This window comes from Fukomys damarensis, unplaced genomic scaffold, assembly GCF_012274545.1.
Source record: "Fukomys damarensis isolate Sample0158 unplaced genomic scaffold, DMR_v1.0_HiC HiC_scaffold_1, whole genome shotgun sequence".
NCBI lineage: Eukaryota > Metazoa > Chordata > Mammalia > Rodentia > Bathyergidae > Fukomys > Fukomys damarensis.
In genome coordinates, this window is record NW_022900913.1 from 24,062,132 (window position 1) to 24,081,501 (window position 19,370).

At 39.6% G+C, this 19,370-nt stretch overlaps 1 protein-coding gene across 4 annotated transcripts in view; it reads right to left on the reverse strand.

Annotated features, from left to right (window-relative positions):
• Positions 1-6,836: 6,836 nt before the first annotated feature.
• The window catches only part of Drosha (drosha ribonuclease III), a 127,478-nt gene continuing 114,944 nt past the window's right edge, over positions 6,837-19,370 (reverse strand). For all 4 annotated transcript variants that reach the window (XM_010605420.3, XM_010605421.2, XM_010605418.3 and 1 more), the window contains 6 exons: positions 15,735-15,876; positions 14,261-14,343; positions 14,064-14,167; positions 11,793-11,885; positions 10,767-10,813; positions 6,837-7,235 (listed from right to left, as the gene is read on the reverse strand). In XM_010605420.3, coding sequence (XP_010603722.1) covers positions 7,105-7,235; positions 10,767-10,813; positions 11,793-11,885; positions 14,064-14,167; positions 14,261-14,343; positions 15,735-15,876 — 600 coding nt within the window. In that variant the 3' untranslated portion in view covers positions 6,837-7,104. The remainder of the gene's footprint in view (positions 7,236-10,766; positions 10,814-11,792; positions 11,886-14,063; positions 14,168-14,260; positions 14,344-15,734; positions 15,877-19,370) is intronic.

A 19,370-nucleotide genomic window follows, 5' to 3' on the forward strand; every position in this document is an offset into this window, starting at 1 on the left:
TTAAAAAATTAAAAAACACTCACCATATTTTTTGACCACACCATGTATATGCACAATCTCATTTAGTGAAGCAGCAACTGAATTAAGCTTGGTAAAATCTCAGCTATACAAAAACAGGCTCCCAGAGTCACACGCTAATAAGGACGGACTGGGGATTTGAATCCAAACTGGTGCAACTCCAAAGCTCTTAAGTACCCTGCAAGGGCATCAGTTCTGTCACCAAGCGACACTTGCTGGGGGTACTGTTCAAAGAACTCCAGGCTCGTGTGGTGTCAGTGTGGTCACGAGTGAAGCAGACAGTCGCAGCAGGCCAGCCCTGTCTCCCTGACCTCTCCCCAGAAGGAAGGCCGCCCTAAGCAGGCAGTAGGATTGCCTTCGCCACTAACCAGCCATGGTTCATTAAAGTCTTAGGCCTCTGTGATCCCCTTCGGATCTGTGCGAAAGGGTCACAGTCCCGGGCTTTGTGTCCCAATTCATGCTTTCCTTTATGTTGGACCTCTGCTCTGTGATTTTCTTAACATTCTCTTTGCTGCTTGCTTTAAGATCTTGACACATATAGTTCTAAGAAAACATACTACTACCGGCCCTTAGAAGCATCCTGGGGCTATTTTTTGGAAGTCTAATTATTACTCTGGAGTTTATTATTTTTATCTTTGAGACTTATACTGGCTTTAGACCTTTTTACCTTAAGATATAATTTTAGGTTATAATACACAAGGCTAAGTATTTCTGGAAATATACCAACAGGAGCTTGTATTTTTTATCTTGACTTGTATTCTAATTCTTTTACTGTTAACATACTTGTTTCATTTTCTTGGTTGGCTGTCTAGTTTCTTAACCAAGGCCCTGGGTCTCTCCCTTCGGTTGCTCTATCCTATTTTAGAAAATACCACAGCCCATTTGACGCCTACTCATGGATGCCTATTATCAGGCAACTCCACTTCTTGCAGCCTTGTTTTCTTAGGTTTCCTATTTTTTTCAATCAGAAAAGGAGAAAAATCATTGTCCTGCCTACTTCTTGGGTTGTCATGAGGATTAAATGAGTTATCTTGTGTTAAAGTGCTTTTAAAATCATGTGTTGCCACAAAAACGTGAGATCACCACTGTGGTCCCTGGTGTAGACTTCTGATAAAGGTCATGTCTTAAGGAACATGCCAGCATTAACTATGAAGGCATTTGGGCCTGCAGCCTAATTATCAGGAAGAAAAGCAGAAAATTCTGCAACTCCATCATGTTGCCAGGAATCACAGGCTTTGACTTAGGAATCGAGGCTTTGATCCCAGGCGTTTGTAACCAGATCATCACTATCAAGTCTGCGGAGACTCGGAGAGAAACATGGCACTTTGAAATAAGCTCACTTCATGGTGGCATTTTTCAATCTTCTTAAAGCAGAGAGGTCAGCAAACTATGTCTGTTTTCATGCACCTCAAGCCAAGAATGGTTTTTATCTTTTTAAGTAGTTGGAAAACAGTCAAAAGAATAACATTTTTTGGCACGTGAAAATTATATAGAATTCAAATGCTAACATCTAAGTTATTGATAAAAATCAATAAAAGTTCTATAAATGTGGGTTCTCTCATTATATAAGTACATACATACTATTCTGGATTGTGCCTGTTGGTTCACAAAAGTGAAAATATTTACTAGCTGAGCCTTTACATAGATTGCTGACTCCTGTCTTACAGCATTCATTCTGCACTGAGTCCAAGGCTTTCTAAGTCCTCATCAATTCGAACTTTGCCATGCTGCCTAAGGGACTTAATTTCTGCTGAGCCTCAAACAGAGAGATGATTATCTCAACAAAGAAGGCTGAGTGGAGCTTGAGGACTGAAAGGGAGCAGGGGTCTCCATTTAGGACTGGATCAAGATGGGAATGACCAAAAAGGGAAATGTGACAGAGAAAGGACATGCAAGAAGCCAGCAGTGGGAGAAACCAGTTGCCCAGGTCCCTTTGCCGTGTGACAGATTTGGCTGAACCTGTGATCTGTTCTCTCCCATGATTATTTTGGGCAATGGATGAAACCTTGTCCTTATTTCATGCTCAATTCCATGAGGGATCAACTGGTATTTTATTGATGCACTTTAGGGTGAGGCAGACAGAGCTCGCGATGCTGAACAGGAAACATTTTGTGACCCCTCACCTTCAGTTTCACTTTGCTGTCCTCGAGTCCTCACCTCTCCACAGCCCTTCTTTGGTCAGCTGTCTGCCTCTCTGGCTCTCTGCCCTAGTGCTCTCAGCCTTTGAGAAACAGCAGGCCCTGTTTACAGCCTCCAGGTCTTATACTTTCCCTCCAGGGTTCTTTTTCTCTGTAGAGTTTAGCTTTGTCCAGCTTAATCTCATCCCCAAACTCGCTGCTTAACCATACCTCGTAATTTGCCTCCACGGGGAGATTTTAAGTGGGCCCTGTGAACACCAAGGAGTGAGCTGGTGCCCGAGCGCCCTCCTTGGTGGTTTGGGAGGAGTGCCAAGTACTGCGGTCTCCCAGTGGCTTTCTACCTGTAGGAAGACAGAATGACAGGATGACAGAAATGGAGACAGGCCATGCTAGAGGAGATGAGATCAAAGCCAAAGTAATTTCCCAGGCACCTGCCAGGACTCAGAGCATGGAGCTGAGTTCTGGAAAAACCTGGAAAAGTGACCTCAACTGTAACTGAGACTATGCCAGGCCAGAACAAAATAAAAATTCTGTGGTTCCAGAAGGTGTCTGCACACTGAGGTTGTCCAGTCATTGTCGGGGCTTTACGTGATTCGCAGTTTACATTTGTTGTTTGTTGTGCAACACGGCAACATCGATTAAGCTTCTTAATGGGGCTTTACTCTGTGACGGACCCAGGAGAGCTGAAAAGGCAGAGGGGTACAGATCACCAGTGCTCTCTGCAGTTAATGACCTGAGTAAATTCCCAGAGCAAGCTTTTAATTAAGGGCACACTGCCACAGGACCTGAGAATAACTGACAGGATTAAGTTGGCTGAGCAGCAGCCACTTGTGGGACCAAGGACAGAATGTCACCGATGACTTCCAGATGAGTACCCTTTCCTAGGAATATTCCACTGTAAGGAAAACGAAAGCTTATTTTGCCACCAATCCCTTTAGGCAGAAATGAAGTCTTGGCGGGTAAAAAAACACCGATTAGAGGCAGCACTACAGAGAAGCCCCAAAGGTCGGATTTCACAATCCCTTTGGACTTTGTCTTCAGGCAGTTAAGCATTCAAGAGAAAATCCTTTCTCTTTATGCGGCTTCCTCCAGTCCATCAATTGTGAAACAATTTTTAAGAGACAAAAACACAATAGACCCCCCCACACTTGTATTCCACTTATCTGAGATGCTCTTGAAATTCTCAACTAATCTTTAACATGGTTAATTTCTCCCCACCCTCAAGCCACCATTAAATTATATATATATATTTTTTTATGTAAAAAAGGGAAGGGAAAAAATCAGACGTCCCTTGTGTTACTCAGCAAGAGTATGTAAGTTTCTAAAAAAAATCCCTCCAGCCCTGCTTATTTTGACAAAACTACTTAACACTTCAAGCAATGAACTACAGGGCATAAAAGTATAATCTGCAGAGAAAACCTTAATCCTCCACAGTAACCTATTTGAATCTCCTCACACACATTTCAGTATGTAGGCCTGCAGAATTAAGTCAATTGTTTGATCTGAGAAGAAAGGCAATTAGGGCTCTCTCTTGATCTTTCTGGATGAATTCTAGTCAGGGGCAGCCACTGTTCTCAACGGCTCCATTTGAGACCCCTATTATTATAATAATAGAGGTGAGTATTAGAATCGCTACAGTTAAGAGTCTCCCTGCATTTTCATTATAAGTTGTTTTATCGGGTTGTTTCAAATCATGATGGGCTAATATTAGGCATACAAATGATTAGCTAGCTGCAGGTTTTATTTATTTATTTTTTAACTTCATTTAAAACTTTCTCCTTAACCTGAAAGAAAACTTTCAGAAACAGCTCCTGGGAAGATGGGGACAGCTGGGTTCATTCCCTGCTGAGTTAAAAGCAGAGTCGAGGGAGGGCCTCTTCCACCAGTGATGGTGCCAGACAGATTATGAACCTAGCTGGGCTAGTCTGAGTATTTGCTCAGAGCAGCCCCCAAATTTCTGCATAGGAGCAGTACAGTGACAGCCATGTTGGAAATGAAGACAAGATGTGTGACACATTATACAAGATATATAAAACAAAGACTATTTTTCCATAGCAAAAAATACTGAAGGAGTTGCTGCTGGAAACAGAGGGTGGACATCGGCGACTAAAGCCTGGCCTGAGCCACTGGTTAGTGCTCCTACTAATGATGGAGCTTTTCTTTGGGTTTCTGCGGCTACTGGAACCGTTACTTATCTGCCTTGTCCCTTTTTGAGTAAGCTCCCTGCCTTGGAGAGGAAGAAAAGGTAGACAAGAGAAGACAAGATCTCTGCTTCACGCTGGATTGCACTGATCTCCTGCTGTCCTTTAGCATTTGGTTCCCCTCGGAGCCTATGAGCAGAACATCTGGAGGGAGGAAATGAGCTCCAGTGGGTGTCTGAGTCCCTGCAGAAGGGTTGCTTGGAGGAAGCCGGAGTTCCAGTGGAAGGTCTGTGCAGCCTGCAGAAACACTGAAGCAAGGCAAGGAGCCCCGTAGGTTTAATGGAGAGCCCACAAAGAGGCAGGCATGGTGCCAGGCCCCATAGTTCCAAAGTGGATTAGTGATGGCCCACCCTGCCAGGAACTCCTGGACTAGTGGGGGAAGGTGGGTAAATCAAAAGTTTGTGACAATGACTTAGGAAGGAGCCCAAAAGTGCATGCTTCACTTATATTTAAGATCCAGAGAAAGGTTTGCTAGACAGAATACCTGAGGACAAAAAGATGAGTGAGAGGGAAGTAATTTTCAAGGAGGTGGTCTACATTTGGGGAGTGCACAGTCTTAGAAGGGAGAGAAATAAGAATGTAATTAAATACCTGCAACTAGTTCTGTAAGGCTGGAGAGCAGTGTGTACTGGTGGGGCCAGCAAAAAGGGCTGATTCCCACTTGCTAGGAAACTAGGACTTTATTCTACAGGTATGAAGAGCCCACGAGACAGTTTCAAGGTATTAAGTATGAAGATATCAGATGTTTCTAAAGAATGGGAGTGCATTTGTTTTCTACTACTGTGTAACAAGTTACCACAACTTAGCTGCTTAAATAGTAAATGTAATGTGTGGATCTTACTTGCACCATTACTTGAAAAAAAAAAAACAAAACAAAACTGAAGTTATGCTAACTGTATGTACCAGTCTACAAAATGAGCCTCACTATTCTGTTAAACTTGCACTAATTAAGAAAAAAAAAAAACCTGAGCTGAGGTGGGAGGCAAGGCTGGAGTGGAGTCACAGCGGCCGCTGAGTCTCCCCGTGTGGTAGATACATAATTAGGTTGCTGCCCCGTGGAGAACTCAAAGCTATCTTTGCCCACCCAGGACTACCCTGCAGTTGTCTTTGGTCTCACTGATGGGGAGAAAGGACACCAAGATGAATTTTTCTTACAAGCACCATCATTCATTTTTATTTTTATGATTAACAGATTAAGACACCCTCCGGAGGTCTTCTAAAGTGTGTACGCATGCATGCTCGCTCGTGCGGGGGAGGATAGGTACATGGCAACAACAAATTGCTTACAGCCTACGTATCTTGTGTTAGTCTGGTTAATGAATGGTGGTCTACCCATACTTCACAAGTAAAATATGATTCGTATGAACCCACTGACAAGATTACGTAAACATGGGTTCAATACAGTAGTTAAAAAAGAAAGACTATGAAAACTGTATGTACGGCACACCACTGCTTACACACGTTTGTGCACATGTATATATTCACAGAAAGTACACAATTCTCCAGATGATGGACTCATGAAGGATTATTTTCCTACGTATGCTTTCTGCTTTTTTCCACAGCAGTTTCAAAGTAACATTTGTTTCTTTCTCCTGCTATGGAAAGTAATATATTTTCCAAATTTTCAATAATGGATCTATAACTTTTAATTATTAAATCAATCAGATACATTGGAACAGGGGAGAAACGATACCTGAATGGCTCATTCCTCTCCTTCTTACCTCAGATACCATTTTAGGGAGATCTCCCTGGTGTAGCTCCAATGCCTGGGATAGTGCCTGATACACAGTAGGTGTCTATTTGCTAAAACAATATTTGCTGAAATAATGAATAAAAATAAATTTGTATTACAAACTAGTTCTGCCTATATTAATAAGAAACCAGTGATATTCCATGCAAGTAACATTTAAAAAAAACACCCAATGTCTAGTGTAATGCTGCCCCTTACTGAAGGGTCTATTAAAGAAACGGATGGAAGCCATGAGGCCCCTCTTTCTGCTCCTAACCTCCTCCCCCAATACACACACAAAACTGAATACAATTCCAGGAAGTTGTGGGGCTTCCCCGAAGCTTTTCTATAAACTTCTTCAAGAGACCGCTGACCCTTGGTGACAGAAATTGGTTAAAAGGTTGTCTGGATTAGAATCATCATTTCTACCCAATTCCAATGACTCAAAGAACACAAGTGACTCATATATCACACTTCCCCCTCCCACTAGTCAGTTAAATGTTAAATGATTCCTTTCACAAAGAACTCACTGCTTAGAGTGAAGTTGAAAATTTGCAGCTGAGAACTTAACAAACATCTAGATGAAAGCTGAAATTTTTAATTATTCAGAGATTTCAAAGAGTATAGCTGTTACTAGAGTGTAATTAAAATATCTGGTAAAGTGAATCTGTCACTTGTCTGCCACAAGTCTGAGGTCACAATCTGAGACAGAAATAGAAAAATAGGCTCTAGTCCACACAAGAATGTGCTTTCTTGAATTTTATTGTTTAAAGGGAAAATTCAAAAGAAACAATGTACATCTACCAAAGTAAAGTTTTACATTAAATAGAAGGATCAAATCGTAATAAAGATCATCTAGCTAAAAACAGAATATTAGATCAGTAAAACGAGAGGAGTGATTTGAGACTGTTTTATTTCAATGTACACTGCTTGTCCGAGGGAAAACTATGCTAGGCGCCAACAGCCAATAGTCACAGTTATTAAGCAAGTGAATATTCCACCACTTCTGTGCCCTTCTTTACTTCTTTATGTCGTCTGTCTCATCTGGCTCTCTCTCTTGATGCTCTCTTTCCCACCTCATTTCTTTTAACTCTTGTCTGTATTTCCGTTCAATGAACCGCTTCTGATGAGCCATCTGGGGAAAGTTATCTGACACAAGGAAATATATTATACACTTAATAAAGGATAGCTACTAGTGCAAAGAATGATGTTAAACACATACACACAAGAACATATTCACATGATGTATACGGCTGTGTTTCATAAGGCACACAGGAAAAAAAGGTTGGTTTTCGTGTGTTGTTCTTTTGTTATTCAGAATCACACTGGAAGTCTGTATCGGGATCCCTGGCACTGGATTTCAATATCTGATGTGAACATGAGTATTGAAGGCATAAGCGAATGTTAAAAACCATAAACGGATGTTAAAATCACAGATGCTGTGGTTTTGGAATGTTCCCAACCAGGTACTCCTAGTAACAAGTGATTTTCAGGAAGATATTAAAAGACACAGTACAACTGTGTTTTATATTTTAGAAGAGCTGAAACCAAAAAACAAAAATTTTACTACTTCTATATTTTTAAGAATTAAAGTTTCTAAAAGACCCCCCTTAAAAAATGGACAAAAGGCGACCACATTCGAAGTCAATGTGTGGTCATTCATTCTATTTTCAAAGTTTACCCTTTCAGGCTTAAAACTATTATCTGCAAGAGTAACTCAGAGAACTCTGATTTGATTAAAGCAAAAACATGATTCACTGGCACAGTCGAAGCTCTATTTAGTTTAATATTTGATGCTGTGCAACAGTGCTAGCAGTGAAAATCTTGACTAAGGTTTCGAAATGTTATAATTCTGCTTACTTGTGATAGAAATTGAGTGTCGTGATGAAGTAAGATCAAGTGGACAACACGAAACCGCCCTTTTATGTACTTAGCAAAAGCACGCTTAAACGTCACAGAGGCTGTGAACACCATCCAGACGCACAGGAGAGGCGCTGCCGCTCTGCTGGAAGGCTAAGCACCCGAGCCAGAAAAGAAGAGCTGCTCCTCTTCCGTACCTTCCGCAGGGAGAGTAAGTGGCGAGGGAGACTGCAGCACTCGGGGGAAGCAGGTTTGGTTTTCTTTGACGAAGTGTAATAAAAGTGTATTTATCGACATGTGTCATATTCCTAAATTCTTTTTTTCTGTCTTTGAAAAAGAGCATTTTGTTTGCATCCCATCGTGGAGGAGGGGCAGAGACAGGGTGGTTAAAAAAAAAAAAGCACTCTAAAGACAGGCAGTGAATCAGTAAAGATCTTGCATGTCTGGGAGTGATTTTAAAACAAAAGAGGAGAGTGTGACCTCTGTATTTCAGAAGTAAAACAGTAATAAAGTCCTACCCCTAACTAATATTAAATCGATTCCTGAAATATTTATGAATACAGGTTTTCACTCTTACACTTTTACAAATAAACAAACACCAAAAGGTTAGTTGTAAAGCAAGTCCCTACAAAATGAATGCTATTTCTTCTATTGGAAAATTGAATTTGTACTTTTAAAAACTCCTACTATTTAGTACTAACCACTGACAACTTTTAGATTATATATAGTCTTTTTCCTAAGAAGTAAGGTTATGCTACATATACACATAAATATTTATACTACATATATATATCATAGACATACAAATATCTAAAATTATTCCACTTTCCACCCTTATACATTTTTTTTACTTGATTGCCATATAAGCATTTGCCCATATCATTAGTCTTCAAAAACATTATTTGAACATGTTTCCACCAGTTTGAGCCACCAGTGATACATGTCACTTTCAGGCTCGTACCACCCGCTGGGACAGTCATGCAAGTATCAACAGTGGTTCCGAGCTGCTTGGTACCAAGATGTATGAATTACTGCCCCATTGTGAAAGTGTTGATGGCTGCAAAATATTATAACATTTTTATAGAGCAAGGGTTAGGAAGCTACTGCTGACAGGCCAAATAGAAACTTAACCTGTTTTGTAAATAAAATTTTACTGGCCACACCTCTCATTCTGTACACAAACTAAATCTGTGGCTACTATGCCATAGTGGAGTAATTGTGACAGAAACTGTACTGCCTATGAAGACTAAACTACTTACACCTGGCCCATTATAGAACATGTCTGCCAATCCCTGAGACTTACCATGATATAGTAAACACTGCTTTAATGTTTAACATATAGTTTTGTTTTATTTGTTTTGCTATTATAAATCAAACTGTCTTGATCATCATGGTTATGTGAACTTTAGTCCATAACTCCAATTATTTCATTAGGTTTGATCCCCAGAAATGAAATGTAGGTCAAAGAGTATGAACTTTAAGGACCTGACACACTGCCAAATTCCTTCCCAGAAGTTTACACAGTTCACTCCTACCAGTACATCTGGGGAGGTCTGTCTCAGAACAAGAATTTCTCCAGTAGTATTGCATTGTCAAAGACAAATGACCCGCCAAACAAACCTCAAAAGAACCTTTTAACAATTTTCTAACTGAAAAATGGAATCTTGCTTTTAACACGTGACTGTGAATTTACATATACAATGGATGAACAAGTTCCCAACAAAGTCAACACAAAACTCTCAGTGGAGATTCTCTGTGGGATGTTAGATCCTAGCGGCACCAGCCTTTCTCCCTGCTTACTAATCTCCCTGACCCACCCTGTTTGCTGATTTCTACTTGGCTCGGCCCTCCTGCCTTTCCTGGAATCTCTTCCGTGGCTGAGAATCCCAGGCCTCTTCACTTTTAGCTTCCTGCACTTTGCTCTTACTCCCTTCAGCTTGGTACTTGAAGTATAATGGAAGGGCCTTGTCATGTTGTGCCCACAGGTTCTGCTGTGCAGCACAAAAGACCTCAGAAGAAAAATGCCTTGCACTTAAGCCTTCAATTTACAAAAGACTATGCAGTCCCCAACATGGTCAATTATGTAATTGAAGTTTCTCCAACCCAGGCGTTCCACTCTTGAGAATCTATCCCACAGAACTAAAAGCACCAATATAGACATTGACTGTTGACAATGATAAATACACACACACACCAATAACAAAAAAGTAAAGTATAGCACACGCATAATGGGAATTAATTAACAGGAATTAAAAGTCAAGAAAGAATGAATCAGAGTCATTTTCTATGACCTGCAAGACTGCCCACTATATACTATTTAGAAAGAACAACATATTTATTATACAAGACATACCAGTGTGTAATACATAAGTATATAAATATTACCTAATTTTAATAAAACAATGGCCAGAACAACACTAAAATCTTCACATGTTCAGTACTATGCCTGTGAGAGATTTTAGAAGTATACAGAAATACATGGATGGAAACACAGTAGGCTGTGAACAGTGGACTACTACTGTCCCCATCCATACACTTCTGTCTACTTTTAAAATGGTTACGTGGGTTCAGGGTAGGACTCTGTGCAAAAAAGAAGAATGGCAATCAAAGCATGCTTGGGAATACTATTTTTTAATTTTAATTATAAGCCCATTTTTTGCATATCTCACATTCTACTATAGTCTGTGTATGAAGAATAATTATGAAGAAAACAAGATCACATTTTATCAGTACTTACCATTTTTCTACTTCCTCATTTTCTTTCCATAAAACACTCATTACATTATGAACATGTAATTACAGAAAAACAGATAGGCTTACATTTTTCAAGTGCATCCATTGCTGCTCCCATTTCTGCTTGCTGAATACTATTGAATAAAATAAAGGTGAGGTAAACTTTAATGTGAAGATTTTTTTTTTTCAAAAAATACAAATTATGTACAAATTACTCCCATTTCTGCTTGCTGAATACTATTGAATAAAATAAAGGTGAGGTAAACTTTAATGTGAAGATTTTTTTTTTCCAAAAATACAAATTATGGCTACAAATTACGAAGCCTGATATTTATGTTTGGTGAGTAAAATCTCACCTGATTACTTCTGTAACATATTGAATTGTATAGACAGAAATATGTCTTTTATTTGCACAAAGCCTATTTGAGATATTCATTCCACACTTTAAGGCTGCAATAAAATGTGTGCTATTTGTATTAGGTCTGCAGTACCTTTTACTTAAATTTGTTCTGTTTGTTTGTTTTTGGTACTGGGGATCAAACTCGGGACCTTGCGCTTGTGAGGCAGGCGGTGGAACCACTGAGTTAAATCCCCAGCCCCCTTTTACTTAAGTTTGAATACCCTCAGTGTAAGTCTGAAGAGGAAAAGAATAAAATTATATACAGAGACTGGCAAGATAGAGACTGGAGAGTTCAAAGAAGGGTGATAATATACATAATGTTTTAAACCAAAAATGCTAGCATTTCCACCAAGCTCAAGGGGTGATAAGAAATGAAAGGTCTGAGGCTATGTCTTGCACAATGTGATACATCTGACCTAACTACACCGCAGCCACACACTGCGGAGGGAGCGCGCCATGGAGACTGACACCGACAGCCCTCACCTGCGCCCAGCCCATGTGGCTTTCTCCAGGCAGCCAAAGTAGCACAGTGGCGACCCCTGTCCACAGAGCCAGCCCGGAGGGGACAGTAATCCTTGGGATTCACTTTGCTCTTACTCTCATTCTACACTCTGTCAGCAAAGACAGACCGCAGACTCTGGAAATACCAAGTAAGAACTTCCATACACAAGGAACATTTATTCAGTGAAATTAAAAGTAGTTTCCTCTCATACCTTGGTCCTTTCCCACAACCTATTCTTTCTCCCTTGAAATATACAGCCACGGTGTAGGTTCTAGCATGGGATGGCCCCACTGTCTGCAGAGTCCTAAAGCGAAAGGAAAGAAAATTAATTATGAGAAAGTGTTATTCAATTACTTTTGCTATTATAGAACTCTGACAAAAAAAATGGACTTGCTGCTGACACAGGGGAAGGTAAAAATAACAAGGCATGTGAAAATGGCAGAAAAGGAAGAGGGTGTTTTTGATTTGCTAGCCTAAAATATACAGACAGCTTTGTGGAGTAGGAAATTTTAAAAATTATGCATTGTATTTTTATATTTTCCCCAAAATAATATGACTAGCACCTGAAGGCTTATAGTGAAGTGTATGATACTTTTAAAGAACTTCTAAGTGTGCATATTTAAAGTGCCATAAAATCAACTTTAATTGTGAAAAGTTAACAGCTTTAGTCTGTTGTTTTTCAGTGCTAATCACAGCTAAAAAGAATAAATATTTTGGTAAAATACCTCATGTCACACCTGAATGGTTTTTCACATCCCTGAAAGATTCTTTCTAATGTACAGTACCTTATCTAAGAGGTTAGAGAACATGTTTAATTTCTAAAACATCCGAGATTGTTTCAAAGGTATACTATAATGCCAAGTACACAACATAATCACCAAAAAGCAAAATTCCAGGTACCCTGGATTTTAACGACATAGTACCGATCTCGAATACAGGAAAACTGATAACTTCATGGAAAAGGGAAATTAAAAGTAGCCAACAAAGATAATGGAATGAACACACTGATCATGAAAAAACTAAGTAAAACAACCCACTTATCTTGATAAATAAAGAACAAACTTATTGTGTATTTTCATGTGGGGAATTTATGAGATGGGAACAAAGTAATTTCCTTTGTGTTTATATACTCCAAAGGATGAACATGCACGGTGACTTTAAGGTAGCATTTATTATAGTAATCATTCCTGGGGTAGGAGAACATTATCATCCTATTTTATTTACTGAACCTTAATTATCACGTTGATGAAGAAATACTTTGAATCTTTCATATACTATAGTTGAAATACTCATTTTGCTCATTAGGCACATATTAAAGGGCTATTTTAAACATCTGCATTTTTTTTTCCCCCGTGAAGAAAGGAAATGTTGTTTTACAGTGACAGATTGTTGGCCCAGTTTAGAGCAGCTTGCTGTGAGGTGACTCAACTTTCTCTTGGCCTCAGTTTTGCTTTCAGCAAAAAAGCCTATAAAGTGTTGTGACTATTAAATAAAGACATGAAAAAGGATTTGAAACTCCCAACTGCCACTCTGTGTTTTTCCTTGAGTATTTTGAAGCTTGGAAGTCCAAAGGGGTCTTCATTCCATACGGAACACACGCACAAATGTGTGGCTCGAGACCATGTGTCTGCAAAGGCATGGGCAAAACAGTGCTGAAACCAGATTTTTAGACATCCCTCAAATCACACATTGGCAATACTGTGGGATGCAACTCATCTATTTTAATAACCCTCTCATTTTGTAATTCCTTTATAAACCGCCTTCTGAATCAGCATAAGAGTCTCACAACATGATTATTTAACAGCAGGGTCAAACCTGTTTTCATCAAAACCAGTGTTATACGCCGTGGTGACCCCACTACTCACCTATTTTCCTTCTGAATGACCTCTGGCTACCTCTCCAAGAGTAAAGATCCTCAAAAATGTAAGGACGCTTTTGATTTTAAAAAAGCTCAAAATACTTGAGTAACACAATAGCAGTGAAAAATTGCCCTGTTTCCTACAGTGCCCAGGGAGGGAGACAGCCTACCTGTCAGGCACCAGAGACAGGCCAACGGAAGGTCAGGGGAAGAGCAGAGGGGCACACAAATTCTGCTACAAATGAGCACACATGGCCTTCTAATCTAGAGCCACAGCCCAGCAGAGGGTACGAGAAATAAGAAGACAGACACAAAATGTACTTAAGAACTATTGAAACTGAATTTTCTTACCTCAATCTCATAATCTTAAATGTCCTTCTGCCAGGTGGTTGTTTACAGAGAATTTTAGTGATCGCACAGAGATAATCGAGAGGGAACCCATCTACCAATAGTTAGGACCGACAGGCCCAGAGTTTCTGTGCAGGGCCCAGGATCACACTGACAGTCAGGAAGCCTAAGTCCTGGGCTCTTGTCATGATTGCCCCATTAGTTGTTCCTCAAAGCACAGGAAAAATCAACTCTAAGCATTCTGAGTCCAATGGCCTGCAGGCAACAAGTACTTACTTATACAGGGGAATGTCTGGCTCTTTTCCTTCTGTCCTAAGTGTCAGACAACACTGCTGCAGCTGGGATTTGGGATCATTCCAATCCTGATTCAAAATGAACTCCTGTGGCAAGTCCCCAAAAAGCATTTAATAATAAATCTGGAGTCACCAGAAACAAAGCATATCACTAATTTAAACTTCTTATTATGAGCTTACTTTTAATCGTGGAAAGAAACAGACATTCATGAAAGTATGAACATATTCCAAATCCTTATCAATGTACAGCGCTGCAATAAATGCTAGGGGGGAAAAAACATTAAAAATAAATCACAATTCAAGGTCATTTACCAGAAAAAGCAAGACATTTAAGAAACTGAGACTTTCAGGCAACACTAATAAGATTTTTCAACTTCCAACCCTCTTTATTATTTAGCATCACTATTTCATCTTTCTTCAAATAGGTCTCTATACTAGAAGTAGCAAAATAGATGCGTGATTAAGATGCAAAAATCACACGAGTACAGAAACCAAATTGCATTTAGCTAAGGGCTAAGTGAACAGTTAAAAAGATATATAAAAATGGTATCTGGGAACACAATCATACTAACATTAACCAAATCCAAGTACAACTTAGGGGTCCAGGGTAAGCTCATCCCTGGGTGCTACACTCTCGGCACCAATCTGGAGGTCACCCATGTATAAAGGTCCTATATTAAATTTCACGGACAGAAGAACAAATGGGCAATTTAAAGATCTGATCTGCCCAAATTGAGAAAAACTTAGTTCTGGGCTTAATGACCACATAACAATCTACACAAGTTTGAATTAATACATAGTGACCCCAAAGATGACTTCATTAAAAGTAATTTTAATCAAGAAGACAAATGGTACATTGTTAACAGAAGAAATAAAGATAGCTTTCATCAAGCTTTAAAAAATGTCAGTGACGCTATCTTCCAAGTAAGGTTTTATATAATCTTAATCTTTCAATTACTTTTACTTAGTTGAAAAATAAGTTGCTTAAATTGGCTTTGCACTTTGTACATGAACTGGTTTTGAACAGTGGACTTTGGTATTTGTAAATAATTCCAATTGTCAAAAATACTGCAACATAAAAAGAAAAGTTCTAAGGCCCAGTGAATGGTCTACTATTTTTGAAGTAATATCAGAAACAATAAAGTCACATATATAATCCTTCAGTTAGCTGTAATGGGATTAATAATCCCACCAGACCATATCAGTAACTATAAAAGATAACATCTCTCTGTAGAGCTTTGTGTTCATTCCAATCAATGAATGATAATTTTAGGATTTGGTGAATAAATTACAGTTCTTTATTCTGTATCTCTTTATGAAGGCTACTGGGCGGGAAAAAGCTACAATTCACAATGACCACTCTTCACACTCTATTACAGTGTCACGTAAAGGAGTGTGGTAGCTGAGTGTCAGTGACGGCTGAGGGAGGCAGCAGGGTGGTGCCGCTCAACAAACTGAACACAAGATGCATTATTCACATATCTCAACTTCAAATTATTCTCCATCGAGGAAATTCTGGTGTGAAGCATTAATAAAAACTAAAACAGAAAAAAGTTTCTTTAGCAAGAACCTGATAATGAGAAGAATATCGGTCATTCTGATTTCAACTTTTATCCTGCAGGTTAAGAGAAAAGCTTTACTCTGTGGGACTCACATTCCAAGAGGTCTGCCAAAGTCTTGGTTCTCAGGGCCACAGGCCTCTTGGTTTTGTCGTTAGTTATGGCGTACTCCTGCATTCCCAGCTCCTCTGCCACCTTGGCTTGAGTTCTGTTATTCACCAAAGAGCTTCGCAACAACTGGCCAAAAGGAATCGGGATACATTTAGAAACCATGTCACTTTGGGTATCTCTTCTGCCACTGCATCAGACCCAAGCAGCCTGAGAGTATCACATGACAGGGACACCGGACAAGTGAAGGTCTACGTTCTCATCCATGTTCCTACTCTGGCAACAGTGACATACTCCGTGTGCTTCTGGCTTCTCCATAATAACTCACTCTACTCCACTACCTTGATTTTACCTGACATTGAAAAGGCCATCTACTTGTTTAGTAGCTGTGGAACAGAGCTAGAGGGTATGCTGTAATATGATTAAAGATCATAGCTTCTATCAAGTTTTAATGCTACTAAATGAGGATTAAATTTTTTAAAAATCAATTTCAACGAAGTATAATTTACATTCAAGAAAATGTACTCTCTTTGAGTGTAGCATTAGATGAATTTTGAAAACCTTACACATTTCCATCATCCCACACAAATTCCCTGTACCCCTACGCAATCAGTCCTCTCCAGCTGCCATCAGGCAAACTCCACCTGATATCTGTGAGTGTACATTGGTTTTAAAGGACCACAAATCTAAAAGAAGTATCAAGTTTCTTGGCACGGATCCTAACTTTGATATCACAGGATTTAAGGAAGTGATATTTTAGTAAGTATGACTGAAAATAATTATTGATTTACACTTTTACTTTTATTATTTGAAAGATTTATGCTACCTATCCTAAAAGTCAGCTTTTCATAGAGATTTTTTAAAATTTTAATCAAATTAAAATAGAGTTTTCATATTTCAACGTCAGGAATTCAAAACAAAAAGTTACACAGTTAAGAGTCCTCTAAGAATTACCCAAGTAGTAACACAGGACACTGCATGAAAATTATACAACCAATCCATTGCTGAGGGACCATCACAAGGCTGGCTCAGGCATTTAACACTCACTAGGACAGAGGTGGGGAAGGAGGCTTAGAGAGGCGGGAGGCTACAAACAAGGGAGCTCACCAAGCACAACCTGAATACAATTATCTCAGTCTCTAAGATTTTGGGGAACAACGTACCTAAAACTACAACAGGTATAACAGATTCCTGCTTCCTGAAGACAGGGACTGGGAAGAGGAAGCAGCTGTGAGTCATGCTGGTGTTATATCCTCTGCTATGGAACGTCACACTTTGTTTATTAGATGCAAGTTTTATGCTCTATGGCTCCAGTGTCAACAGAGCTTATGAAAATCAAGATTTATTCTCCATGCTTGATATTGAATCCTTGACAATAGATAAATAAGAAGCAATATGTTCTTAATTTGTCTGACAATGATTCATGAAGCAGAAATACAACTTGATCTTCATAAGCCATACATGCTGTTGAATTTTAGACTATTAGTCTTTGCCTGTCTTCACTCCCTTCCTCCTCCTACGTCTCCTTCACCTATATGTTTTCATCAATATAATGTTTCATTAAAATTAATATCCACAGAGTGGCTCAAAATTAAAAAGGCCAAGAATATGATTTTAGTAGAAGACCTAACCAATACAGAGCTCACCAACCTAGTATCTTGTAATTATAGAAAACTTGAGCTGGAAGAGATACATATTCTTTAGTTTCCAATTGGAGGGGGAGGGTGCTCAAAGTAGGGGCCCCTGGGGAATAGAAAGGCTCTTTTGGGACTATGGTTATGCTGAGAAAAGTGGGACCTCTCAGAGCACATACTTGTAGTGAGGGGAAGAAAACTCCTTAGGGTGTGTACATACTGTGCTCTGGCCTCAGCACCAAGGCACCCAAGCTCACACGCAAATGAGGAGACATCGAGACATCACTAGTTCCTGGCCTCAGCTGCCACCTTCCAGTGTCAAGGCTCCTCATCTATTATGCAGCTATGCTGTCTGACAGGAGAAAAGAGGGTGGAAACAGAAATGCTTCCAGTTTAATTTAAGATAAGCTCTGACAGGTCTAAAAGCAGTGGGTAGCTAGCAGAAAGTGAGATCTGTAAGTTCTTGCCAAAAACTGAGAGCCTGAACCAAAAGCCAGTGAAGAAGAAGAAAGCTATTAATCGTCTTTACTTTCGTAGGCTATTTAAAATTTAGAAGATGAGCTGAAAATCCAAATGGTAGCTCTTTAGATGACAATTTCCATCCCTGTCCTCTGCAGAACTCTACTTTGGAAAGAATCTGATATTTACCACAGAGTAGGATCCAGGGCGTCAGCAAGGAAGAAACCCTTCTGAAGTTAGAGTGGTTTAGTGTGCTAGTGGTGTACGCCAATTACATGCCAGGCTCTGTGCTGAGAGATGCAGTACCCAAGAGGATCAGTGGCATCCGACAGCCCTCAGGAACAGACTCAGTCCTAAGGAAGCCACACCCAGACTGGCCAACAGTGCCAGCACAGAGACCACAGGGACACACAGGTGCTACTCTAGACCCTGGCCATCCAGAAAGGCCAACCTGAGGGTACAAGCACTTCAGGGGCTCATCCACATGGATGCAATATTAGAATCATAAGTGCTTCTGAGACAATGGTGTCCAGTCTCCTTCCAAGAACTAAAGAATCAAGATTTCTGGGTATATATCATGGCCACTGCTGTTGAAAAAGTCACACAGTGGAGTCTCTTGAATGCAGAATTGAAAGTGGAAAAGACTGAATCACCAGCAGGAGAAAATGAGAGAGGGTTTTCCAGGAAAAAGAACTGCTAAACCAAAAGCAAGGGGTGATGACATAGGAAGAACACTGTCAGTACGACTAGAGGAGAAATCAAGAGCCAAGTGGCGGAGGCCAGGAGGTGATGTAAGGGATCTACACTTTCCTGCAGAAGATGAAGAGACACCCAGGAGAGGCAGCAGCAAGATATTTCATGTATATTAGAGAGATTGTGGTAGATAGATTTAGATGTGGCAAGACATAAAGATAGAAAGCCTACAGATGTTGACAATACAAATTATTATTTTGCAAAGAGAACATATTTGCTCCTTTCTTTTCAGTAGAAATCTAATAACTGAACATTAAGCACCCAAATGAACACAAGATAGTCACCAGACTAAACAATACCTTGTGTTACACAACACAGTAAAAAAAAAAAGAACTTGGGCTCAAACTGTTTCAAAGCTAAGTGAGTCTGCATAAATTACCAATTCTCTCTGGGCCTCAGTCTCCTTGTATGTAAGAGGGAGAAAGCAGTATACATTTCAAGGCCTGTTATGAGAATTAGAGTGAATCAATATGCAATCTAATTATAGTGCCTGGCTTGTAAAAAACACATCTGAAATTTTAGCCTCTGCTGTTATCCTCAACAGCATCACTACTAGTAGGCAAGATTTGTTTCCTCTTCTGGGAAAGAATTCTAAAAAGTTCCAGGAATTCCTCTGGATTTGTTTCTAATACAAAATATTCTGATATCTTTTCTCTCTCTGTCTTCAAAGCTCTACATTTTACCAAGAGCTGAATTGTCCCTAATACCCCTTTTGTTAACAGGCACCCCCCCCATAAAAAGACAAAGTGTAACTTGAACTCACTAGAAAATGAAGAA